This window comes from Panthera pardus, unplaced genomic scaffold (assembly GCF_024362965.1).
Source record: "Panthera pardus isolate Hobbes unplaced genomic scaffold, ASM2436296v1 HiC_scaffold_20, whole genome shotgun sequence".
Classification (NCBI taxonomy): Eukaryota; Metazoa; Chordata; class Mammalia; order Carnivora; family Felidae; genus Panthera; species Panthera pardus.
The window spans coordinates 32320749-32347213 of record NW_026526766.1 but is presented as its reverse complement, the minus strand read 5'-3'; the positions used below and the strand labels follow the sequence as shown (position 1 = coordinate 32347213).

General features: G+C 39.3%; 1 protein-coding gene and 1 long non-coding RNA gene across 21 annotated transcripts in view; one reads left to right on the top strand and one right to left on the bottom strand.

Moving 5' to 3' along the window:
- KDM4C (lysine demethylase 4C) overlaps positions 1–26465 on the bottom strand; it is a 437058-nt gene that overhangs the window by 330507 nt on the left and 80086 nt on the right. For 16 of the 19 annotated variants that reach the window (XM_053907888.1, XM_053907903.1, XM_053907887.1 and 13 more), the window contains one exon: positions 21855–22048. The exons of 2 other annotated variants lie outside the window; for them this stretch is intronic. In XM_053907888.1, the coding sequence (XP_053763863.1) occupies positions 21855–22048 (194 nt within the window). Of the gene's footprint in view, positions 1–21854; positions 22049–26465 lie in introns of those variants that run through there. One more of the 19 variants, XM_019438115.2, reaches the window with a different exon arrangement.
- Positions 1–26465, top strand: part of LOC109260120 (uncharacterized) — a 70182-nt gene that overhangs the window by 20507 nt on the left and 23210 nt on the right. For both annotated transcript variants that reach the window (XR_002076877.2, XR_002076878.2), the window contains exons 3-4: positions 10714–10815; positions 24292–24409. This is a non-coding gene — a long non-coding RNA (uncharacterized LOC109260120). The remainder of the gene's footprint in view (positions 1–10713; positions 10816–24291; positions 24410–26465) is intronic.

Below are 26465 nucleotides of genomic sequence, written 5' to 3'. Positions count from 1 at the left end.
AGCTGGTTATGCAGCTAATTCTTAATTCTTCAAGGATATGAATGTGTCTTGCCCTTCTCTGTATTCTTTGAAATCCACCAAATAAGATGCCTATCATTGTATGCCCTCAAGTACATAATGGTTTGTTGAAATTATTAATTGCTCATCTAACCTTCAGGACAGTGTTTTTGTTTCAGATATAATAAATACTGCCAACAATTCTGCTAATATTAAGAAACTATGAATCACTAATGAACTATGAACACACTAATTAGATATTTACAGGGTGATATTTTATTTAAAACCAGAGTCTTTTATGAATTTTTTTAAAAATCTAATTTGAAGACCAAAGAAAACAGAATAATCCCTCTAAGCACATCTTTGGGTGGTTTACTCAAAGAGACCTAAAGTAATGTTATCCTGATGGGTGTAATATAAACACGATCTTGAATGAATAATATCAGGCTGACAGTTCAAACTGTCAGTAGGCAAAGGTGTATTTTTCACAATGTAGTAGATCCATTCCTCTGATTCAGGTTTTCTCTACAAAGTGGCCTACTGTATTTCTTTTCAAGGTATGCTCAGTCCATTAGTTCATTAGAAGTGTTTATCAGCACTTCTCAAAGAGAAACTCCTACTTTTCAGATCACTCCCTGAAAGTCTCCCTAATTTGGGGTGGAACCCTGGGACTGTCACTAACATCCTTAGAAAGAAATGTTCTCAGCTACGCCCCCCACCCCGCCCATATCTCTGTCACTGTGCTGTCTGACATAGGTAGCTGTGTGAGTTCCTCTGCCAGTCTCACCAACAGGTGCTTCTGGCACCTCCTGATGGCCCAGCTTCAACCCACTCTGTAACATCTAAGGCAGTCTTACCAAGCCCTGAGCAGAGGGAGAACCCTTCTAGGTCCGTGTCATCTTCAAGCAGATCAGTCCTAAAACAGCACTGTTCTTTACTCCCCTCTCTTAACTGAGGCTACATGTGAAGTAGCCCTTTCCTCTTCTTGTGTTTCCTTTTCTTCTTGCAATTTCTCTTATAGTCATCTCCCAAAAAGAATAAAGCTCACATCCCCAAGGACAGTTTTCTGATAGACGAGTCTAAATTGACTCTCCCCGCTTTTACTGGCATAAGCTTATGCACCTGCCTTGTTCTCTATAGTTATTAAGGGGTGGAAAGCTCAGTGAAAAGAATAACTGACCAATAAATACTATAACAGCTCATCACAGCTACTGTTTATTGAACATTTATACTATGCCAGACCTTGTGCAAATTCTACTACTACCACCTCCATTTTACTGATGAGGAAACCAAGGCTTAAAGGGATTTACTTGAGCAAGAAGGACAACAGAGCTGACATCCAACCCCTGTATTGGGTTGGGTGATGGGATGCCAAAGCCCAAGATGTGCTTTCCAGCCCTGTATTTCATTCCTGTTTCTTCACCAATCACCACAAAGATGCCACCTGGAAGGAAGTGTGAGGGGCTAATGAGCACCTCCCTCCCCAAGCAAATACACAATGATCACTGCGATCACTGGACGGTGATCCAACTTCGGAAGAAAAATTTTTCTGCCTGCAACTAACAGACCAAAGTTCCAATATTCACACAGAATACTTCTCCAGCTACCCTTCCTACCTTTATTACATTTTTTTCATATTATTTTTTTTCAATATATGAAATTTATTGTCAAATTGATTTCCATACAACACCCAGTGTTCATCCCAAAAGGTGCCCTCCTCAATAACCATCACCAACCCTCCCCTCCCTCCCACCTCCCATCAACCTTCAGTTTGTTCTCAGTTTTTAAGAGTCTCTTATGTTTTGGCTCTCTCCTACTCTAACCTCTTTTTTTTTTTTTCCTTCCCCTCCCCCATGGGTTTCTGTTAAGTTTTTCAGGATCCACATAAGAGTGAAAACATATGGTATCTGTCTTTCTCTGTACGGCTTATTTCACTTAGCATCACACTCTCCAGTTCCATCCATGTTGCTACAAAAGGCCATATTTCGTTCATTCTCGTTGCCATGTAGTACTCCATTGTGTATATAAACCACAATTTCTTCATCCATTCATCAGTTGATGGACATTTAGGCTCTTTCCATAATTTGCTATTGTTGAGAGTGCTGTTATAAACATTGGGGTACAAGTGCCCCTGTGCATCAGTACTCCTGTATCCCTTGGGTAAATTCCTAGCAGTGCTATTGCTGGGTCATAGGGTTGGTCTATTTTTAATTTTCTGAGGAACCTCCACACTGTTTTCCAGAGTGGCTGCACCAGTTTGCATTCCCACCAATAGTGCAAGAGGGTTCCCGTTTCTCCACATCCTCTCCAGCATCTATAGTCTCCTGATTTGTTCATTTTGGCCACTCTGATTGGCGTGAGGTGATATCTAGTATGGTTTTCATTTGTATTTCCCTGATGAGGAGCAATGTTGAGCATCTTTTCATGTGCCTGTTGGCCATCCGGATGTCTTCTTTAGACAAGTGTCTATTCATGTTTTCTGCCCATTTCTTCACTGGGTTATTTGTTTTTCAGGTGTGGAGTTTGGTGAGCTCTTTATAGATTTTGGATACTAGCCCTTTGTCCGATATGTCATTTGCAAATATCTTTTCCCATTCCGTTGGTTGCCTTTTAGTTTTCTTGGTTGTTTCCTTTGCTGTGCAGAAGCTTTTTATCTTCATAAGGTCCCAGTAGTTCAGTTTTGCTTCTAATTCCCTTGCCTTTGGGGATGTGTCGAGTAAGAGATTGCTACGGCTGAGGTCAGAGAGGTCTTTTCCTGCTTTCTCCTCTAGGGTTTTGATGGTTTCCTGTCTCACATTCAGGTCCTTTATCCATTTTGAGTTTATTTTGGTGAATGGTGTGAGAAAGTGGTCTAGTTTCAACCTTCTGCATTTTGCTGTCCAGTTCTCCCAGCACCATTTGTTAAAGAGACTGTCTTTTTTCCATTGGATGTTCTTTCCTGCTTTGTCAAAGATGAGTTGGCCATACGTTTGTGGGTCTAGTTCTGGGGTTTCTATTATATTCCATTGGTCTATGTGTCTGTTTTTTGTACCAATACCATGCTGTCTTGATGATGACAGCTTTGTAGTAGAGGCTAAAGTCAGGGATTGTGATGCCTCCTGCTTTGGTCTTCTTCAAAATTACTTTGGCTATTCGGGGCCTTTTGTGGTTCCATATGGATTTTAGGATGGCTTGTTCTAGTTTCGAGAAGAATGCTGATGCAATTTTGATTGGGATTGCAATGAATGTGTAGATAGCTTTGGGTAGTATTGACATTTTGACAATATTTATTCTTCCAATCCATGAGCTGGAATGTCTTTCCATTTCTTTATATCTTCTTCAATTACCTTCATAACCTTTCTATAGTTTTCAGCATACTGATCTTTTACATCTTTGGGTAGATTTATTCCTAAGTATTTTATGCTTCTTGGTGCAATTGTGAATGGGATCAGTTTCCTTATTTGTCTTTCTGTCACTTCATTGTTAGTGTATAAGAATGCAACTGATTTCTCTACATTGATTTTGTATCCTGCAACTTTGCTGAATTCATGTATCAGTTCTAGCAGACTTTTGGTGGAGTCTATCAGATTTTCCATGTATAGTATGTCATCTGCAAAAAGCAAAAGCTTGACTTCATCTTTGCCAATTTTGATGCCTTTGATTTCCTTGTGTTGTCTGATTGCTGATGCTACAACTTCCAACACTATGTTAAACAACAGTGGTGAGAGTGGGCATCCCTGTCGTGTTCCTGATCTCAGGGGAAAGCTCTCAGTTTTTCCCCATTGAGGATGATGTTAGCTGTGGGCTTTTCATAAATGGCTTTTATGATGTTTAAGTATTTTCCTTCTATCCCGACTTTCTCAAGGGTTTTTATTAAGAAAGGGTGCTGAATTTTGTCAAAGGCCTTTTCTGCATCGATTGACAGGATCATATGGTTCTTATCTTTTCTTTTATTAATGTGATGTATCACGTTGATTGATTTGCGAATGTTGAACCAGCTCTGCATCCCAGGAATGAATCCCACTTGATCATGGTGAATAATTCTTTTTATATGCTGTTGAATTCGATTTGCTAGTATCTTATTGAGAATTTTTGCATCCATATTCATCAGGGATATTGGCCTGTAGTTCTCTTTTTTTACTGGGTCTCTGTCTGGTTTAGGAATCAAAGTAATACTGGCTTCATAGAATGAGTCTGGCAGTTTTCCTTCCCTTTCTATTTCTTGGAATAGCTTGAGAAGGATAGGTATTATCTCTGCTTTAAACGTCTGGTAGAACTCCCCTGGGAAGCCATCTGGTCCTGGACTCTTATTTGTTGGGAGATTTTTGATAACCGATTCAATTTCTTCACTGGTTATGGGTCTGTTCAAGCTTTCTATTTCCTCCTGATTGAGTTTTGGAAGAGTGTGGGTGTTTAGGAATTTGTCCATTTCTTACAGGTTGTCCAATTTGTTGGCATATAATTTTTCATAGTATTCCCTGATAATTGTTTGTATTTCTGAGGGATTGGTTGTAATAATTACATTTTCATTCATGATTTTATCTATTTGGGTCATTTCCCTTTTCTTTTTGAGAAGCCTGGCTAGAGGTTTGTCAATTTTGTTTATTTTTTCAAAAAACCAACTCTTGGTTTCGTTGATCTGCTCTACAGTTTTTTTTAGATTCTATATTGTTTATTTCTGCTCTGAATGTTATTAAGTCTCTTCTTCTGCTGGGTTTAGGCTGCCTTTGCTGTTCTGCTTCTATTTCCTTTAGGTGTGCTGTTAGATTTTGTATTTGGGATTTTTCTTGTTTCTTGAGATAGGCCTGGATTGCAATGTATTTTCCTCTCAGGACTGCCTTCGCTGCGTCCCAAAGCGTTTGGATTGTTGTATTTTCATTTTCGTTTGTTTCCATATATTTTTTAATTTCTTCTCTAATTGCCTGGTTGACCCACTCATTCTTTAGTAGGGTGTTCTTTAACTTCCATGCTTTTGGAGGTTTTCCAGACTTTTTCCTGGGGTTGATTTCAAGCTTCATAGCATTGTGGTCTGAAAGTATGCATGGTATAATTTCAATTCTTGTATACTTATGAAGGGCTGTTTTGTGACCCAGTATATGATCTATCTTGGAGAATGTTCCATGTGCACTCGAGAAGAAAGTATATTCTGTTGCTTTGGGATGCAGAGTTCTAAATATATCTGTCAAGTCCATCTGATCCAATGTATCATCCAGGGCCCTTGTTTCTTTATTGATCCTGTGTCTAGATGATCTATCCATTTCTGTAAGTGGAGTGTTAAAGTCCCCTGCAATTACCACATTCTTATCAATAAGGTTGCTTATGTTTATGAGTAATTGTTTTATATATTTGGGGGCTCCGGTATTCGGCGCATAGACATTTATAATTGTTAGCTCTTCCTGATGGATAGACCCTGTAATTATTATATAATGCCCTTCATCTCTTGTTACAGCCTTTAATTTAAAGTCTAGTTTGTCTGATATAAGTATGGTTACTCCAGCTTTCTTTTGGCTTCCAGTAGCATGATAAATAGTTCTCCATCCCCTCACTCTCAATCTAAAGGTGTCCTCAGGTCTAAAATGAGTCTCTTGTAGACAGCAAATAGATGGGTCTTGGTTTTTTATCCATTCTGATACCCTATGTCTTTTGGTTGGCGCATTTAATCCATTTACATTCAGTGTTATTATAGAAAGATACAGGTTTAGAGTCATTGTGATGTCTGTATGTTTTATGCTTGTAGCGATGTCTCTGGTACTTTGTCTCACAGGATCCCCCTTAGGATCTCTTGTAGGGCTGGTTCAGTGGTGACGAATTCCTTCAGTTTTGTTTGTTTGGGAAGACCTTTATCTCTCCTTCTATTCTGAATGACAGACTTGCTGGATAAAGGATTCTTGGCTGCATATTTTTTTCTGTTCAACACATTGAAGATCTCCTGCCAATCCTCTCTGGCCTGCCAAGTTTCAAAAGAGAGATCAGTCACGAGTCTTATAAGTCTCCCTTTATATGTTAGGGCACGTTTATCCCTCGCTGCTTTCAGAATTTTCTCTTTATCCTTGTAGTTTGCCAGTTTCACTATGATATGTCGTGAAGAAGATCGATTCAAGTTATGTCTGAAGGGAGTTCTCTGTGCCTCTTGGATTTCAATGCCTTTTTCCTTCCCTAGTTCAGGGAAGTTCTCAGCTATTATTTCCTCAAGTACACCTTCAGCAACTTTCCCTCTCTCTCCCTCCTCTGGGATACCAATTATGCGTATATTATTTCTTTTTAGTGTATCACTTAGTTCTCTAATTTTCCCCTCATACTCCTGGATTTTTTTATCTCTCTTTTTCTCAGCTTCCTCTTTTTCCATAATTTTATCTTCTAGTTCACCTATTCTCTCCTCTGCCTCTTCAATCCGAGCCGTGGTCCTTTCCATTTTATTTTGCATCTCGTTTAAAGCATTTTTCAGCTCCTCCTGACTGTTCCTTAGTCCCTTGATCTCTGTAGCAATAGATTCTCTGCTGTCCTCTATACTGTTTTCAAGCCCAGCAATTAATTTTATGACTATTATTCTAAATGCACTTTCTGTTATATTATTTAAATCCTTTTTGATCAGTTCATTAGCTGTTGTTATTTCCTGGAGATTCTTTTGAGGGGAATTCTTCCGTTTGGTCATTTTGGATAGTCCCTGGAGTGGTGAGGACCCACAGGGCACTTCCCCTGTGCCGTGGTGTATAACTGGAGTTGGTGGGCGGGGCCGCAGTCAGACATGATGTCTGCCCCCAGCCCACCGCTGGGGCCACAGTCAGACTGGTGTGTGCCTTCTCTTCCCCACTCCTAAGGGTGGGATTCACTGTGGGGTGGCATGGCCCATCTGGGCTACTTGCACACTGCCAGGCTTGTGGTGCTGGGGATCTGGCGTATTAGCTGGGGTGGGTAGGCAAGGTGCATGGGGGCAGGAAGGGCAGGCTTAGTTCGCTTCTCCTTAGGTGATCCACTTCAGGAGGGGCCCTGTGGCAGCGGGAGGGAGTCAGATCCGCTGCCGGAGGGGTGGCTCCGCAGAAGCACAGCGTTGGGTGTTTGCGCGGAGCAAGCAAGTTCCCTGGCAGGAACTGGTTCCCTTTGGGATTTTGGCTGGGGTATGGGCGAGGGAGATGGCGCTGGCAAGCACCTTTGTTCCCCGCCAAACTGAGCTCTGTCGTCCCGGGGCTCAGAAACTCTCCCTCCCTTTGTCCTCCAGCCTTCCCACTTTCTGAGCAGAGCTGTTAACTTATGACCTCCCAGATGCTAAGTCATGCTTGCTGTCGGAACACACTCCATCTGGCCCCTCTGTTTTTGCCAGCCAGACTCAGGGGCTCTTCTTGGCCAGCAGGCTGCCCCTCCGCCCCAGCTCCCTCCCGCCAGTCCATGCAGCGCGCACCACCTCTCTGCCCTTCCTACCCTCTTCTGTGGCCCTTTCGTCTGCGCTTGACTCTGGAGACTCCGTTTTGCTAGTCTTTTGGTGGTTTTCTGGGTTATTTAGGCAGGTGTAGGTGGAATCTAAGTAATCAGCAGGATGCGCGGTGAGCCCAGCATTCTCCTACGCCGCCATCTTCTCTCCCTTTATTACATTTTTGTAAATATTCATTTATTTTGAGGAGAGCACAACCAGAGGAGGGGCAGAGAGAGGGGGACAGAGGATCCAAAGTGGGTTTTGCATTGACAGGCAGACAGCAGATGTGGGGCTCATACTCACAAACCATGAGATCATGACCTGAGCTGAAGTCAGATGCTCAGTTGACTGAGCCACCCAGGTGCCCCATACCTTTATCTCTCTTAAAACTCAAAATTGAAACAAAAAAGTCACTAACCTCTCAAACTAAAATTACAGTATTCACCAAGCAAAAGACAACAGCACTTGTTGCTTAAAATGCAGATATAAAGATATAAAATGCAGATATAAAATGCAGATATAAAGAACAAAACCATTAAACAAGTACAAAAGTTTTCCTTGGTTCTTGTTACACAAAACTTCATGAATCAAAAAGTAAAATACCTATTTATATTCCACAAAACTCAATCTTTCTTAAGTGGTTAATTTACACTATACTTTTTAATCAAGGCATACTCCTGTGTCAAAAAGAAGACTGAACAACTATGGATTTTATATGTGTGATTACATTTTCACATTACTGATGATGTTAACAAGTTTTAATATTTGTGCATTTATTAAACTTTAAGCATTCATATTTTAAATTATAAAGTCTCATTAGTTAACTGTGGAAAAGAGAGGATTGCTTACTTCATTTTCAGTTCATAAAAACAGATGAATGTGAGAAACAGAACATAGGACTATAAGGGATGCTTTGGTAGGTACTCCCTTCCAGATGAGGCCTTCATTCCATTCTCTAAAGGAAGGCTCCACTTACACCCACTCAAAGTCATGTTCCCTCTCCCAACATCATGGCCTCTAGAACAGGAGGCAGTGGTAGCCGGTATCCAATGAGTGATCCATACAAGAATATAAAAGCCAGATCCTCTTGCTTCAGTTTGGGGTAATTCAGAAGGGACCTGACAGTTCCAGCTGCCTGTGGGATCTGCCATGGCTCCACTGCAGTTTCACTTCCCTTTCTGTGCGGTCCTGCCTTCCCTCCCCCTCACAGGTGTTATCACAGACACCTCTGGTACACAAATCTGAGTTTCAGAGTGGGCTCCCTGAGCAATCTGCACTACAATTAAGGGGTTTGTAAGGAGGTGTCACTCAAAGCGAGGCATCTAAAAGCATGGCGTAGAGAATGGGGTATTTGAGCTGAGACCCTACAGAAAAAAAAGCCCCTGAGCAAAGAAACTGAGCCAGAGCTTAGGCCCACACTTATGCTATTTTATGGCCCATTTCCTAACATGGGCCCATTCCAAGCATGGCCTAGAGAATGAGGTATTTGAGTTAAAACCCTACCAGAAGAAAAAGCCCCTGAGCAAAGGAACTGAGCCAGAGCTTAGGCCCACCCTTATGCTATCTTATGGCCCATTTCCTAACAGAACAATTAGATGAAAAAGAGAAACTCTACCAGCCACATCTGCAGATAGTCACAGATGAGGGAACTGCAGGGGAAAAAAAAAAAAAAAAAAAAAAAAAAGCCCTAACAAGGAAGTTTCAGTGAATAACTAACATTAAAAATATAAGCAGTTCTTTTTCATCTGGGATTCAAAATACAGTTCAGTATCCATATACATGTAAGTTAATATCCTGAGTAATCATAAAAATCAAGTTAATTTTTGTCTGAAATCTTTATAAAACTTAGTAAAAACAATAACTGCACAAAACTTGATTTTCAAGAAAGAATGTATTTCGTATTACTTAATCCACTGAATATTTTCTAAGTGTGTTCTACCCACTACTAACATTTTCTTTTCCCCAAGAGGTACTATTAATTGTTAGTTGCTATCAAATATAGGCCATTTATGTGGAAAGAAGTCTTTCCTCCTTAATACTCTCCAAAATACTGGGGCACCTGGGTGGCTCGGTTGGTTAAGCGCCCAACTGGCTCAGGTCATATCTCACCGTTCATGAGTTTGAGCCCCACGTCAGGCTCCGTGCTGACAGCTTGGAGCCTGGAGCCTGCTTTGGATGCTGTGTCACCCTCTCTCTCTGCCCCTCCCTGCCCCCTCAAAAATAAATAAACATTTAAAAAAAATTTTGTAAATACTCTCCAAAACACTCAACAGATAACACAATCAGCAATAATGTTTTCTATTACTAAAGGATCAAATGACTGATTTCCAAACTGTTTTCCATGCCCACCATCACCCCCCAATCCTGGGCCCAGAGTCTCCAGATGAAAGTGCCTCAAGGAAGGAGTTACTGAGGGAGAGTGTCCCACCAAATGTCCCACCTGACATTTCAGCCAAGTCAGCTCTTCTTTTATTTTCAGTTTTATATATTGACCTTCTAAATAAACTTCACTTACATAAGTCTGAAAACCTCTGTGCTTTTAAGTTTATTTTATTTTGAGAGAGAGAGTACATGTGCACATGAGTAGGGGAGGGGCAGAGAGAGAGGGGAAGGGAGAGGATCCCAAGTAGGCTCCACACTGTCAGTGTAGAGCCCAGCATGAGGATCAATCCCACAAATCCATGAGATCATGACCTGAGCTGAAATCAAAAGTAGTACACTCACCCAACTGAGCCATCCAGGTGCCCCTGAAAAACTCTGTGCTTTCTTGAAGTGATTAGCATGGTTCTTGGCACACATAAAAGGACTTCATTAAATGGAATGGAGTCACCAAAAACAAAACATACTTCACCACCCTAGTCAAGTCCTACTCCTTGTAAAGTAAGCTTACAAAGAACAAATACATTTGAGATCACAGAAGTAAGACATAAATCTATTTGCAAGCTTCCCTGTAGACATGTAATCACACACACACACACACACACACACACACACACACACACAATTTTCCTATATGCTCAAGTCAAGGAATAACTTTTGCAAAACAAATATGAAGTAGTATGTATTTTCTACAAAGTACTATCTAAACAGTAAGATTAAAACCATCTGAAAAGGAGAGAAGAAATATGGGGAAAAAGATAAGCTAGGCAAAGTAACTGTTGAACTACAACATTTGCCATGGTAATGTGCAAAACTTACAGCACTAATGTTTGTTTTCCGTGAACTCCAAAGTAAATAAATTTGCATTAACAATCTTATTTTTCCCTAAGAGTTATGGATTTGATTCAGCAATTTCTTTTCATTTGAAGGGATTTTTCTGGCTCTTATAGGTGACGATGATAACTTTAAGTGAAAGTACCAACAATAAGAGGCATCCTGGAGGAATTTACAAGCCCCTGCTCTGTCTTCCAGGGATACCAAGAGTACTTAATGTAAGTTCAGAGTTCCTGTATGAGAATGCACACTTACGGATCAGTTAGTAAAAAGGCATTACATCACATTACTTCAGTGAAAACAGTGAGATTTGCTCTGAAAATTGCAAACACTAGATTTCACAGATGCTTCTTTTAGGGAACTCTGCTGAGCAGGCGTCTACAAGACTCAATGTTTGGACCACAAGCATGTGTATGTGTGCCTGTACAATAGTGTTTATTTGGAAGTCAGGCTCAGGTTTAAGTAAACTATAAGCCATTTGATCAAATAATTTTTGATACCATTTATCACTGTACCCTTTTCTTCCTAATAATATAATCAGTAGCTAAGTACAAAATAAACACCATACTTTTTAAGCAGATTTCCAATTTCTTACACCTTTTTTAATAATACCTTAAAAAAAACTATGCATCCATATGCCTAAAAATAATAATAACTTATGCAGTTAATTTCATTAATACTAGATAAAGTATTTATGCAAGTCTATTTTTCCTATTTACAGGGCAATTTTCCCTAGGAATAGTAATTAAAACCAGAAACAAACTAATTCCAAGAGTATTTTTTTTATACAAACCATCAAAAAGGATACAGCTGTCACCATTATCCAATTAGTCTTAACATTGAAAAATAGAATATATTAATGAGTCTCAACTTACCAAGTGGATAAATAGGAATTAATACCATGGGTTGCTAATTCAATGTATCATTGAATATTATCAGGCTATCCAATCCCTAAAGCAATGTTCTGCATTAGGTGTTTAAAGAAAAAAATCTCAGTAAGAAATTCATCCATAAAGCTGTTTATTTAACAAATATTGAGCACCTACTGTGTGCCACAATCATGCCAGATATTGTGCCAGGCAAGGGATATGTGTTAGTGAACAAAACCAACAGGGTCCCCTTCTCTAGGAGCTCACATTTTGATGGAGAAGATATATATTAAACATGCATAGATCAATGTAACACCACCTTCTTTGTTCTTTTAAAAAAATACTTGAATAAATCTGAAAGTCTCATATTCACTGTGTTTGGACAGTCTCCGGAAGAAGGATCCAAGGTACCATCTAAATTCTATATCCTCCAGTAATTAACATTATCACACATAACACTTGAAAGGAAGAATTATATTGTATTTATCCTTGAAACCCCTACTGTATTATATATAGACACATCATGCCAAGTTCTGGCTTTGAGTCATTACTATGACAAAAAAAAGATTTATTTTCATAATGTTATTGAAATAATAGTAAGTGAAAATATTTGTATGGTACTTTACAGTTTACAAAGCTCTTTTACAAAGTATATCCCTGAACTCTCCTAGCAACCCTATAGAGGCAGAGGATAAATCATGCCTCCGATCAGCAGTTAAGGAAACTCATGATTTGCCCTAACTTATTCAGCTGGTAAGTGACAGACTGAGATTTTAAAACAGGTCTTCTGGCTCCAAAGTCAATGTTCATTCCAAGAAAATAAATACTTTACCACTAACTGCTAAAGCAGCTTTCTATCTGCTTATTTAAAACATTCTTTCTCCCTTAAACCTTTACACCAAAAATGTTTAAATAAATCATCACCTCCTCTAGTCTCTTCAGTATAGCTCCATGCTCATGAACACTTAGTGGGCAAAATCGGCCACATTCAGTGTCCAGCAAAGTATGTCTCAGGGCTTCCATCTGGAGCTGTGCATATCTGCAGCTACTCAGAAATCTCAGGAAACTGCGTATTCTTAACAGTTACATTTTAAACAAACAAAAAAAAAAATCTTTATAAAATGTTCTATATATTTCCTTATCTGTCCCTAAACAGATTGTTCCAAAACAATTTAACACTCTCCTAATCCAAACAAGAACTACAGAGCCTCAGTCCTATAGCTAGACTCTTTGTTAAGTGCTGATGATTCAAAGACAAATAGACACAGACCCCAACTTCAAGACAGACACAGGAAAGGGCAAGGAGGTAGTCAGAAGCACATTAAAAGTACAAAAACAGGTGTCTAAGGTAGGGGCAGCGCACAGTCCAGAAGGCCTTCAGGCAATAACTAAGGGATACACAGGCAGAAGACAGCAGAGACCAGTGTAGACATGGAATTAAGGAGGGAATCTTAGGCAGTTTTACAATAATCATTTCCAAAACTTGATGCCTGCAGGTAGAAAGGAAGAAGGAAGGGGGGGGAGGGGTGGAAGGGGGACGGGAAGAAGAGAAGTGGGAAGAAGAGCAAGGAGGGGGGTGGGTAGAAACAGGGAGGGGGAGAAGAGGAGGGGCGGAAGTAGAAGGGGGGAGGAGAAGCAGCAGTAGAAGGAGGGGTAGGAGGAGAAGTAGTAAAAGTAGTTAGTAGTAGTAGAAGTTGAAGTTGAAGTTCAACAACAGGCTATAAGGCTAGAAGAAGGAAGACACATTGCTCAGGTCAGAGATGTCAAGCACAGGTGTGGGCATTCCCTGGAGAAAAGTAAAGGCAACCATCCCACATTCAACTCAACAAGGTGAAGACAGCTGAAGGGAACCAGCACATGTACACACATGCACAAAGAGAACCTGATGTCACCTCCTCATCTTCTCATTTTATAGACAGAGTAAGTAGAAATATTCCCATGGTTCTGATCACAAATCACAGAATTAGAGCATCAGAGATTATCATGATTAACCTTGTCATTTTGTGGGTGAGTAAACTGGGCTCCAAAGAAGTACAGTTATTTGGCCAAAGCCACAAATGTTACCAGCAGAATAAGGACTAGAGCCCAGATTGCTTGTCCCTTGAGTCTAAGTTCTGCCAACAGACACTGTCCACCTCCCAATATTTACATGAATTTGTACTGTTTCTACCATCATTCAAAACTCATTTAACATGTATTATGATGAGTACTAAAATGAATTTTAATAATAGAATTTACCTCAAAATTATTTATGCTGAACTAATATAATCTTTCATAAATCTGTCGGGAAATAGCCTTACAGTCATTTATATAATTCTTTTCCTACAGTAGTTATCTTAGAAAATGTAATGTAGATTAGCAGTCATAACTCACTGTTGTGTTTTATTATTTTATCATTATAAATAATAGTCAAGGTTAAAGATAATAGTGATATTATAAATCTACCATTAATGCATATAATGGAGTCTATAATAACTAATAGAGTAATTAACTACAGAAAATATAGATGCTGGCAGAAAGAAATTCTTTGAAAACGGGCATAATTATTCTCACTCATGAACAGTGGTATTCTTTCACAAAGACCCAAGACTCTAGAATCAGTCTTCTCCCTGATCAGAATACTCTCCCCTAAATGATCTTTAGGAGATAATATAATCCTGTTCCCCAGACAGGGTGGGGAGATCATCTTTCTTGATAAGAAAGCAGAGATATCATCTAAACTCCTCTAATAGGAAAATCTCAAATTATTGTTTCCAGGCATTCTCATTAACTGATTTCTAAAACACCTCCAGAAAAGTTTTGCTACTAGCTTTTCAGATTTTTAAGGAAAATATATAGTACATAGTTGCCAATACATTAGATTTTACCAACATATTGAATTTATCCATTTCATTTAATTTGGTTCACACTAAAAGTGAATGTCACAAAGAGCACAGAGGTAACTATGCAGTTGAGAAACAGCCCAAATGCCTATGGATTCCTTAAAATATCTCTCCAAGTCTCTCAAAGCTAAGTCCCCAAAGTACTAAAGGATGACATTCCAAGAGACATTACAGTGGTGTTGAAGGAATATGACAGAAACCCACAGGATCTAAAGCATGTGCTCAAAACCAGCCCTCAGGAAACACCTATGTCATGAATAGTCCCATCATACCATTCTGTCACAAAAGCCTCTCTGGGTCCTAGACCACCTGCTAAAACTGTTTGATTTTGATTTATTCCATTAAGAGAGCAGAATGCTAAGACTTTATCAAATGAAATGTGCAAATAAAACACCTTTAAAATAAGTTAAATGAACCAGAGAAGTTGGTGGCGTATAAGGATGCTGGGCTCACCTCATCCTGCTGATCGCTTAGATTCCACCCACATCTGCCTAAATAACCGAGAAAACAGCCAGAAGACTAGCAGAACAGACTCTCCAGAGCCAAGTGTAGACAAAAGTCCCACGGAAGAGTGTAGGAAGGGCGGAGAGGTGGTGCGTGCTACATGGACTGGCGGGAGGGAGCCAGGGCAGTGGAGGAGCAGTCCACAGGGCAAGGCAGAGCCCCTGAAGTCTGGTTTCCAAAAGCGGAGGAGCCAGATTCCGTGAGTTCTGACAGCCAGTGGGACTTAACATCTAGAATGTTAAAAGTCAACAGCTCTGCTATCAGAGAGCAGGGAGGGTGAGACGACGCCAGGAGAGAGAGTTGTTGAGCCCCGGAAACACAGAGCTTGGCGGGGAAACAAAGGATCTGGCAAGTGCCATTTCCCTCTCCCATCCCCCAGCCGGAATTCCAAAGGGAACCAGTTCCTGTCACCCAACTTGCTTGCACCGTGCAAATGCCCAATGCTATACTTCTGTGGATACATCCCTCCAAAGGGGCCTACCTCCCTCCCAGTGCTGCAGGGCCCCTCCCGCAGGGTACCACCCATGGTAAAGCTAGGTAAGCCAACCCCTCCTGCCCCTGTGCACCTTTCAGATCCACCCCATCTAAAACGCCCTTGGCCAGATCCTATTGAAGCAGCACCACAACCCTGGCAGTGTGCAAGCAGCCCAGACAGGGGGCACACCACTCCACAGTGAGTCCTGCCCCTGGGAGAGGGGAAGATAAGGTACACATCAGTCTGACTGTGGCCTCAGCGGTGGGTTGGGGTCTGACTGTGGCCCCGCCCACCAACACAAGTTTCTCAGGACAGCACAGGGGAACTGCCCTTCAGTTTGGAGTTACTGCAGGGACTAACCAAAACGTCAAAACGGAAGAATTCTCCTCAAAAGAAACTCCAGGAAGTAGCAACAGCTAGCGAATTGATCAAAACTGATTTAAGCAATATAACAGAACAAGAATTTAGAATAATAGTCATAAAATTAACTGTTGGGCTTGAAAAAAGCATAGAGGACAGCAGAGAATCTATTACTACAGATATCAAGGGGCTAAAAAATAGTCATGAGGAACTTAAAAATGTTATAAATGAGGAGCAAAATAAAATGGAGGTAGCCATAGCATGGACTGAAGAGGCAGAGGAGAGAATAGGTGAATTAGATGATAAAATTATGGAAAAAGAGGAAGCTGAGAAAAAGAGAGATAAAAAAAAAATCCGGGAGAATTAGAGAACTAAGTGATGCAATCAAACGGAACAATATCCGTATCATAGGAATTCCAGAAGAAGAAGAGAGAGAGAAAGGGGCTGAAGGTGTACTTGAACAAATCATAGCTGAGAACTTCCCTGATCTGGGGAAGGAAACAGGCATTGAAATCCAAGAGGCACAGAGAACTCCCCTGAGACGTAACTTGAATTGATCTTCTACAAGACATATCATAGTGAAACTGGCAAAATACAAGGATGAAGAGAGAATCCTGAAAGCAGCTAGGGATAAACAGGACCTAACTTACAAAGGTAGACACATAAGAGTAGTAGCAGACCTATCTACTGAAACTTGACAGGCCAGAAAGGAATGGCAGCAAATCATCAATGTGAGGAACAGAAAAAATAAGCAGCCAAGAATCCTTTATCCAGCAAGTCTGTCATTCAGAATAGAAGGAGAGATAAAGGTTTTCCCAAACAAACAAAAACTGAAGGAATTCATCACCACTAAACCAGCCGTACAAGAGATCCTAAGGGGGACTCTGTGAGTGAAATGTTGCAAGGACCACAAAGTACCAGAGACACCACTACAAGCATGAAACCTACAGACATCTCAATGACTCTAAACCCATATCCTTCAATTATAACACTGAATTTAAATGGACTAAATGCTCCAACCAAAAGACATAGGGTATCAGAATGGATAAAAACAAGACCCATCTATTTGCTGTCTACAAGAGACTCATTTTAGATCTGAGGACACCTTCAGATTGAAAGTGAGGGCATGGAGAACTATCTATCATGCTACTGGAAGTCAAAAGAAAGCTGGAGTAGCCATACTCATATCAGACAAACTGACTTTAAATTAAAGGCTGTAACAAGAGATGAAGAACGGCATTATATATTACAGGGTCTATCCATCAGGAAGAGCTAACAATTATAAATGTCTATGCGCCAAATACCGGAGTCCCCAAATATATAAAACAATCATAAACATAAGCAACCTTATTGATAAGAATGTGGTAATTGCAGGGGACTTTAATACCCCACTTACAACAATGGATAGATCATCTAGACACAGGATCAATAAAGAAACAAGGGCCCTGAATGATACATTGGATCAGATGGATGTGACAGATATATTTATAACTCTGCATCCTGAAGTAACAGAATATACTTTCTTCTCGAGTGCACATGGAACATTCTCCAAGATATATCACACTCTGGGTCACAAAACAGACCTTCGTAAGTATCACACCATGCACACTTTCAGATCACAATGCTATGAAACTTGAAATCAACCACAGGACAAAGTCTGGAAAATCTCCAAAAGCATGGAGTTAAGTTAAAGAACATCCTACTAAAGAATGAATGGGTCAACCAGACAATTAGAGAAGAAATTTAAAAATATATGGAAACAAATGAAAATGAAAATACAACAATCCAAATGCTTTGGAATGCAGTGAAGGCAGTCCTGAGAGGAAAATACATTGCAATCCAGGCCTATCTCAAGAAACAAGAAAAATCCCAAATACAAAATCTAACAGCACACCTAAAGGAAATAGAAGCAGAAGAGAAAAGACACCCCAAGCCCAGCAGAAGAAGAGAATTAATAACATTCAGAGCAGAAATAAACAATATAGAATCTAAAAAAACCGGTAGAGCAGATCGATGAAACCAAGAGTTGGTTTTTTGAAAAAATAAACAAAATTGATAAACCTCTAGCCAGGCTTATCAAAAAGAAAAGGGAGAGGACCCAAATAGGTAAAATCATGAATGAAAATGGAATTATTACAACCAATCCCTCAGAAATACAAGCAATTATCAGGGAATACTATGAAAAATTATATGCCAACAAACTGGACAACCTGGAAGAAATGGACAAATTCCTAAACACCCACACACTTTCAAAACCCAAACAGGAAGAAACAGAAAATTTGAACAGACCCATAACCAGCAAAGAAATTGAATCAGTTATCAAAAATCTCCCAACAAATAGGAGTCCAGGACCAGATGGCTTCCCTGGGGAATTCTACCAGACATTTAAAGCAGAGATAATACCTATCCTTCTCAAGCTGTTCCAAAAAATAGAAAGGGAAGGAAAACTTCCAGACTCATACTATGAAGCCAGCATTACTTTGATTCCCAAACCAGACAGAGACCCAGCAAAAAAAAAGAGAACTACAAGCCAATATCCCTGATGAATATGGATGCAAAAATTCTCAATAAGATACTAGCAAATCGAATTCAACAGCATATAAAAGAATTATTCACCATGATCAAGTGGGATTCATTCCTGGGATGCAGGGCTGGTTCAGTATTTGCAAATCAATCAGTGTGATACATCACATTAATAAAAAAAAAAAAGATAAAAACCATATGATCTTGTCAACTGATGCAGAAAGAGCATTTGACAAAATTCAGCATCCTTTCTTAATAAAAACCCTCGAGAAAATCGGGATAGAAGGAACATACTTAAAGATCATAAAAGCCATTTATGAAAAGCCCACAGCTAATATCATCCTCAATGGGGAAAAACTGAGAGCTTTCCCCCTGAGATCAGAAACACGACAGGGATGTCCACTCACACTGCTGTTGTTTAACAGTGTTGGAAGGTCTAGCATCAGCAATCAGACAACAAAAGGAAAGCAAAGGCATCAAAATTGGCAAAGATGAAGTCAAGCTTTCACTTTTGCAGATAACATGATATTATACTTGGAAACCTGATAGACTCCACCAAAAAGTCTGCTAGAACTTACACATGAATTCAGCAAAGTCACAGGATACAAAATCAATGTACAGAAATCAGTTGCATTCTTATACACTAATAATGAAGCAACAGAAAGACAAATAAAGAAACTGATCCCATTCACAATTGCACCAAGAAGCATAAAATGCCTAGGAATAAACCTAACCAAAGATGTAAAAGATCTGTATGCTGAAAACTATAGAAAGGTTATGAAGGAAATTGAAGAAGATACAAAGAAATGGAAAAACATCCCGTGCTCATGGATTGGAATAAATATTGTTAAAATGTCAATACTACTACCCAAAGCAATCTACACATTCAATGCAATCCCAATCAAAATTTCAGCAGCATTCTTCTCGAAGCTAGAACAAGCAATCCTAAAATCCATATGGAACCACAAAAGACCCTGAATAGTCAAAGTAATATTGAAGAAGAAAACCAAAGCGGGAGTCATCACAATCCCAGACTTTAGCCTTTACTACGAAGTTGTAATCATCAAGACAGCATGGTATTGGCACAAAAACAGACACATAGACCAATGGTATAGAATAGAGACTCCAGAATTGGACCCACAGAAGTATGGCCAACTAATCTTTGACAAAGCAGGAAAGAATATCCAAAGGAAAAAAGACAGTCTCTTTAACAAATGGATGAAACATCTCTTTAACACAAGGATGAAACTAGACCACTTTCTTACACCATTCACAGAAATAAACTCAAAATGGATAAAGGACCTGAATGTGAGACAGGAAACCATCAAAACCCTAGAGGAGAAAGCAGAAAAAACCTCTCTGACCTCAGCCACAGCAATTTCTTACTTGACACATCTCCAAAGGCAAGGGGATTAAAAGCAAAAGTGGACTATTGGGAACTCATGAAGATAAAAAGCTTCTGCACTGCAAAGGACACGATCAACAAAATTAAAAGGCAACCAACGGAATGGGAAAAGATATTTGCAAATGACATATCGGACAAAGGGCTAGTATCCAAAATCTATAAAGAACTCACCAAACTCCACACCTGAAAAACAAATAACCCAGTGAAGAAATGGGCAGAAAACATGAATAGACACTTCTCTAAAGAAGACATCCAGATGGCCAACAGGCACACAAAAAGATGCTCAATGTCACTCCTCATCAGGGAAATACAAATCAAAACCACACTGAGATACCACCTCATGCCAGACAGAGTGGCCAAAATGAACAAATCAGGAGACTATAGATGCTGGAGAGGATGTGGAGAAACGGGAACCCTCTTGCACTGTTGGCCGGAATGCAAACTGGTGCAGCCGCTCTGGAAAACAGTGTGCAGGTTTCTCAAAAAATTAAAAATAGATCTACCCTATGACCCAGCAATAGCACTGCTAGGAATTTACCCAAGGGATACAGGAGTACTGATGCATAGGGGCACTTGTACCCCAATGTTTATAGCAGCACTTTCTACAATAGCCAAATTATGGAAAGAGCCTAAATGTCCATCAACTGATGAATGGATAAAGAAGTTCTGGTTTATATATACAATGGAATACTACGTGGCCCTGAGAAAGAATGAAATATGGCCTTTTGTAGCAATGTGGATGGAACTGGAGAGTGTTATGCTAAGTAAAGTAAGTCATACAGAGAAAGACAGATACCATATGTTTTCACTCTTATGTGGATCCTGAGAAACTTAACAGAAGACCATGGGGGAGAGGAAGGGGGACAAAAAGTTAGAGAGGGAGGGAGCCAAAACATAAGAGACTCTTAAAACCTGAGAATAAACTGAGGGTTGATGGGGGGTGGGAGGAAAGGGAAGGTGGGTGATGGGCATTGAGGAGGGCAGCTGTTGGGATGAGCACTGGGTGTTGTATGGAAACCAATTTGATAATAAATTTCATATTAAGAAAAAAAAGTTAAACAGCCTTTCCCCTAACTTTTGTTGTGGAGTTAAGGGACTCCTTAACAACAAATCAGAACACAACAAATCAGAACTGTCTGAATTTTTCTTGTATGTCCTAAGAACTTTCCTCTTCCACCTAAAACTTGCCTTCCAACTAAATGCCATTTTTGATCATTAGCAATTTTTGCCATATTTGAGTTTTTTGGAGAAAGCTTATAACTTCACACCTCACCAAATGATAAAACCTCAAAGACAAGTAATAATGGCAAAATGGGTGTGGAGATTATCCCCAAATAACTGCATCTCAATACTTAATCAGCAGGAGAACTTGAAAACAGACCATTATCTTTAACTTGGAGGCAAGAAAGCTACTGGGCTGACACGAACACCTGAAGAGCATCCTATCATGTTCACATCCATCAGAAACATTATCTTCCCTGGGTTGGTCAAGGTGACGCTTTGTATGCTTCTGTCTGTGTTTTCCTGCATGTCCATGTATTACAGAAAATAGAATTGATGCTTAAACTCCCCTAAGACTAAAACCCACAAAAACAAGTTCAAAACATGAAATTGGCCAGGGTGACTGACAAACTAACGATTACATATGTGTGTACTACATGATGTATTTTACAATGCAGTACATCTGTAAGTCGTTGCTCAGAAATATGAGGAAAGAGGCTCACAAACACAGGAAACTGCTAGTTAAGAACACGTATTAACAATGATATTCTTTTCCCCATGCCCATCACCCAAAGAGCAATGATAGGCTTCCTGAATTCATCCCTCCTCTCCTAAACTAGTCATTTATTTAGAAAAGGCTGGACCAGAAGATCATTAAGATTACCAGATACTCCACATCCATGAGGTCAACTTTCACTCTTAACTATTTCCTGCATACCTTCTAACAAATGCTCAAAAAAGTAACAATGCCTAACAAATTCTTCAAGACTACAGTATCTATCAACCCATGGCCCACAAAATGGTATGCAAGCCACCTTAGATACACAAGTCACCACTAACTTTATGGTTTTGAGTAAAACCATGGGCAGAGTGGAAAATAATCAATTATTACACTCAAAAAATTTCACCTCAGATAAATCTGAATTCACCAGATAAAATGAAAAAATCCTCTTCAGTAGGTTCATATTACCCAAATTTCAAAACTCCTAAGTAAATGAATATTAAACATGAAACTTGCCAAGACTTGGGCTCTCCAAAGTGGAGATAATTAATGCTGTAGAGGTCCATATCCTCGGTGTGCCACGCGAATGTGGTTTTCCACATGCCAAAATAGAGATAAGGGGTGTTTACACCCTCAATAGAAATACCGCACTCTTCCTCAACCACATCCAAGACCGTATTTAGGTGAGCTATGTTCCATTCATCCACACCCTGGAACCAGGAGAAAGAGGAAAAAAAAATCAAATGTTAATAAACTAATAAAAATAGCATTTATTAATCAAACTGTCATGTGCCAAAATTATCATACTGTACACTTAAATTCACTGAGAAATGAAAAATAAAGCAATCATTATTCAGGTAATATATGTATGTATATATCAATTATTAAAGATCCAAGATTACTACTAGCATAATATGGTTCTATATGAACATTAGTATGAAAGTATACCAATAAAATTCCTGACTCCAAATGGAAGTATAAGTTAAGGCTCCACCCCTCAGTTGTTGTTAGCAAAAAATCATTGCTTCAAAGACTATGATCTGAAGTGTGCTTTCCATTTTTGGCACACCTTTTCTTTGAGGGTGGGAGTAGTTTTTTCTTTTTAAATTATTTATTTGTACATTAGCTTAGAAGTCATATTCAACATCAGACATCATCTCAAGATACTAATAGTAAAATATATCTTCTGCCTTCCCACTCTCATCCCTATGCATTTCAACTTTAGCATGTGATACATTATTTCCTAAAAATTCCACTATAATTATGGGAAAAATTCTTAGCACTTCTAAACCACAGATCATTGTGCTTTTACTGCTCCTTCAACTAAATATTATTCTTTCTATATAAAATTTATTGTCAAATTGGTTTCCATATGACACCCAGTGCTCATCCCAACAGCTGCCCTCCTCAATGCCCATCACCCACCCTCCCTTCCCTCCCACCCCCCATCAACCCTCAGTTCATTCTCAGGTTTTAAGAGTCTCTTATGGTTTGGCTCCCTCCCTCTCTAACTTTTTTTTCCCCTTCCCCTCCCCCATGGTCTTCTGTTAAGTTTCTCAGGATCCACCTAAGAGTGAAAACATATGGTATCTGTTTTTCTCTGTATGATTTATTTCACTTAGCATAACACTCTCCAGTTCCATCCACGTTGTTACAAAAGGCCATATTTCATTCTTTCTCATGGCCAGGTAGTACTCCATTGTGTATATAAACCACAATTTCTTTATCCATTCATCAGTTGATGGACATTTAGGCTCTTTCCATAATTTGGCTATTGTAGAAAGTGCTGCTATAAACCTTGGGGTACAAGCACCCCTATGCATCAACACTCCTGTATCCCATGGGTAAATTCCTAGCAGTGCTATTGCTGGGTCATAGGGTAGATCTATTTTTAATTTTTTGAGGAACCTCCACACTGTTTTCCAGAGTGGCTGCATAAATATTAACTTCTTATGTCGATGGGAAATTTTAAATACAGAATAATAAAAAAATCCTTATCCAAACTTTAGTAAAACTGCTGGAATAATGTAGTTTTATAGCAATAATGGTGATGATACAGAGAAAAGGATAGAATCACTGATACCAGATAGGAAAAGATTCTAGTTTTATTAGAACTTACCAATTATTCAATTATAACTCACAACTGCTTAAAATCTTTACAAACTATGTATTTTTCCTATATGCCTTTCTCATAACCACACATAAACATAAGATATTGGGATCATTCCTATGAAATCATGAGGAAACTGCAATGCCTGTAAATCCATTTCAATCTCCTTATGATGCTATTAAAGAGGGGCATTAAATGCATTTCTGTATAACAGTAAGGCCTTCTCCAATAACTATGTCAATGACCACACAGATCTCCCTTATCCACTAAAAACTTTCAGGGTTGTTCTGTTTTAATTTGGTCTCTAGATGATTCTCTAATCAGTGTACTAATCTTACTTCCTCAAGCTTTGGGTTAGCAAAATTATTGATGCAGCAGTTAATGAAGCTCTGCCTCAGGTAACATAATTAAAAGTCCCAAGGGAAATAATTTAATTCCCAAATTTCCCTAAGTAGCCACTCTATCTACAGCTTAAAACTCCACAGTGGGAAGTCTGCTATTTGGAAATTGGTCAAAACTAGTATCCTTTTAGAGAAAATCCTAGGTTCCAATTTATGAGACTTCATAAAAATTAAATCAAATTCTATAAAATGTTTTATCTCACTCTATTTATAGTGATGCAGCCTCTTAACTCTAGTCCAATCAGACCTCAGCCCAATCACTCTAATAATAGATTCCTATTTGAAAGTCATTACTGAGGCAATGAATCTGAAGTAATAAATGAGCAACATATTATAGAAATCATTTTAAACTGAATGAGCTTACGAATTTACAAACAAACTATTTCTCTGAAATTCCTACATTTGGGGAATTCTTATCTTTATTTCTGACATTATCTTTCAGAAATAACTAAGGCTGAATCCCTTGACATCCCTCGACATGCAGGTCTGAGAGGAAAAAGGTAGAGAAAGCGTGCTGAGAGAAGACCCAGATTATGGCCCCAGCTCTGCCACTGACCAAGGTAAAAATCACTGAGATTTCCTGAGCTTCCGTCTTTCTTCAAGAAAACATGAGAGCTGCAGCACTTCCCAGAGTTACTCAGAGTACTGAATGGTCTAAAGGACACAAAGCCTTTGGGAATAACACTTATTATTTCTTAGAACCTACGAAATGAACACCTCCACTATTCTGTAGTATATCTTACTGGCAAGCCTCCAAAACAACAAGGAGATAAGTGATTAAAAAAAAAAAAAAAAAGTTCTGTGAAATTCACTACTGGTTCTTTCCATTAGTGGGCAAATAACATGTTTGCAGCACTTTCTTCTAGGTAAGGCCAAGGTTACCATGATGCTGAAACCTAATTTATTTTGCTAAAATAAAAAGTCATATCATTTCAATTAAAGAGCTTATTAAAATATTAAGAGTAACTGGTATAATGGAGACTAAAAATAAATCTTATTGCTTCAAAATTCCTTCTCCAATTTGTGTTCTCTACTATTGACTGAACTAACCACCACCAAAGACAGGCTCTGCTGAAACACTTAAGAGTCCAGATTTAGACAAGGAGCACATCTAGTCTGTCATTTACATAAGTTGTTGTGCCATACTCTACCCCATTATACTGCACATACATACACACTATACCTATTCAAAACAATCCTGTAAAATAGGTAACATTATACCCAAATGAGCAAATGGAAAAACTAATACTCCTAGCTAGTAGTAGGTGGCAAAGATAAACCTAAATTTGACTCCTGAGCCATCATTTCTAAACTCTATGCTTCCAGTTCTGATCATCTTAAAATACAATGTATCATCCCCTTCTCTCAGCCTCCTCAACAAATATCCAAGGAGCTAAAATTCAGGACAGACAAACATATAAAGCTCCCATTATTCCCACCCACGGGTACAGCCATCCGACACAAACACTAGTAAGGCTTAAAATGCAAGCCTGTTTTACTTGTGAGAGTGGTTACAGAACTCATTTACTATAAAAGCAGTCTTCAGAAAGACCCTAGATACAAACAATAACAGGTCAGAGTTTGCCCAACTATTCAAAGCTTACAGCTAATGAGTCTTAGCAGAAAGTCTGAACACCAGCCCAAGTTCATAGGCAAATGCCTCTTCTGAGATTCCATCCCCCTCAAAAAAAGCTCTCCACACAATGTTCTGCAGGTACTTGAGCAATATTTGTCATTCACTTGACCTCCACTGGGGCAGACATTTCCTGTCAGATCCCCACTCCCTCCACTCCAATCACCCCATCCAGTCAGCTTCCTGGGCCCTCTCCTGCTCCGTTTGTCTTCTTACCCTGTGTCTGTCATGTTTTCTGAAATAATTCACCATAAAGCCCTTGTCCTCCAAAATTAGTCCTAAATCATTAACCTGGTACTCTCTCATTTAGGGCTTTCCACATCTTCATTGCCATCACTCTATATTCTGTCCTCAAAATTGTCAATATCCAACCACATGTTTCTCTCCCTACCCCCCATCTCCTGCCATTATCCTCAACACCTTCAATGTTATCCCAATGGGGCTACTTTCCAAACAATATTATGAGCCCCCAATCTTTCTCCTGAGTTTCAGTGGCATATGCCCCACTCTAAGATGGATTCACAATGACCAACAAAAATTTCTGAAATGTAAGAATTATAAGGGGAAAATATCATTCTATTCAAAAACCCAACTATTAAAAAAATAAGAATCACCACCTAGAAGCTATAAGACTGAGAAAATACTGAAAGAATTATTAAAGATTCTAACGTTTTCAGGTCTGCCCCTGATTCAAATGAGGTTATTAAAAAAAAAAAAATACAGGGGCACCTGGGTGGCTCAGTTGGTTAAGCATCCAACTTCAGCTCAGATCATAATCTCGCGGTTCACGAGTTGAAGCCCCTCAACGGGCTCTGTGCTGACAGCTCAGAGCCTGAAGCCTGCTTCGGATTCTGTGTCTCCCTCTCTCTCTGCCCCTCCCCCACTCGTGCTCTGTTTCTCTCTCTCAAAAATAAATAAAAACATTAAAAAAAATTTTTAAATAAAAATACAGAGAAATCAAATTACGGTATTCTGACACAGAA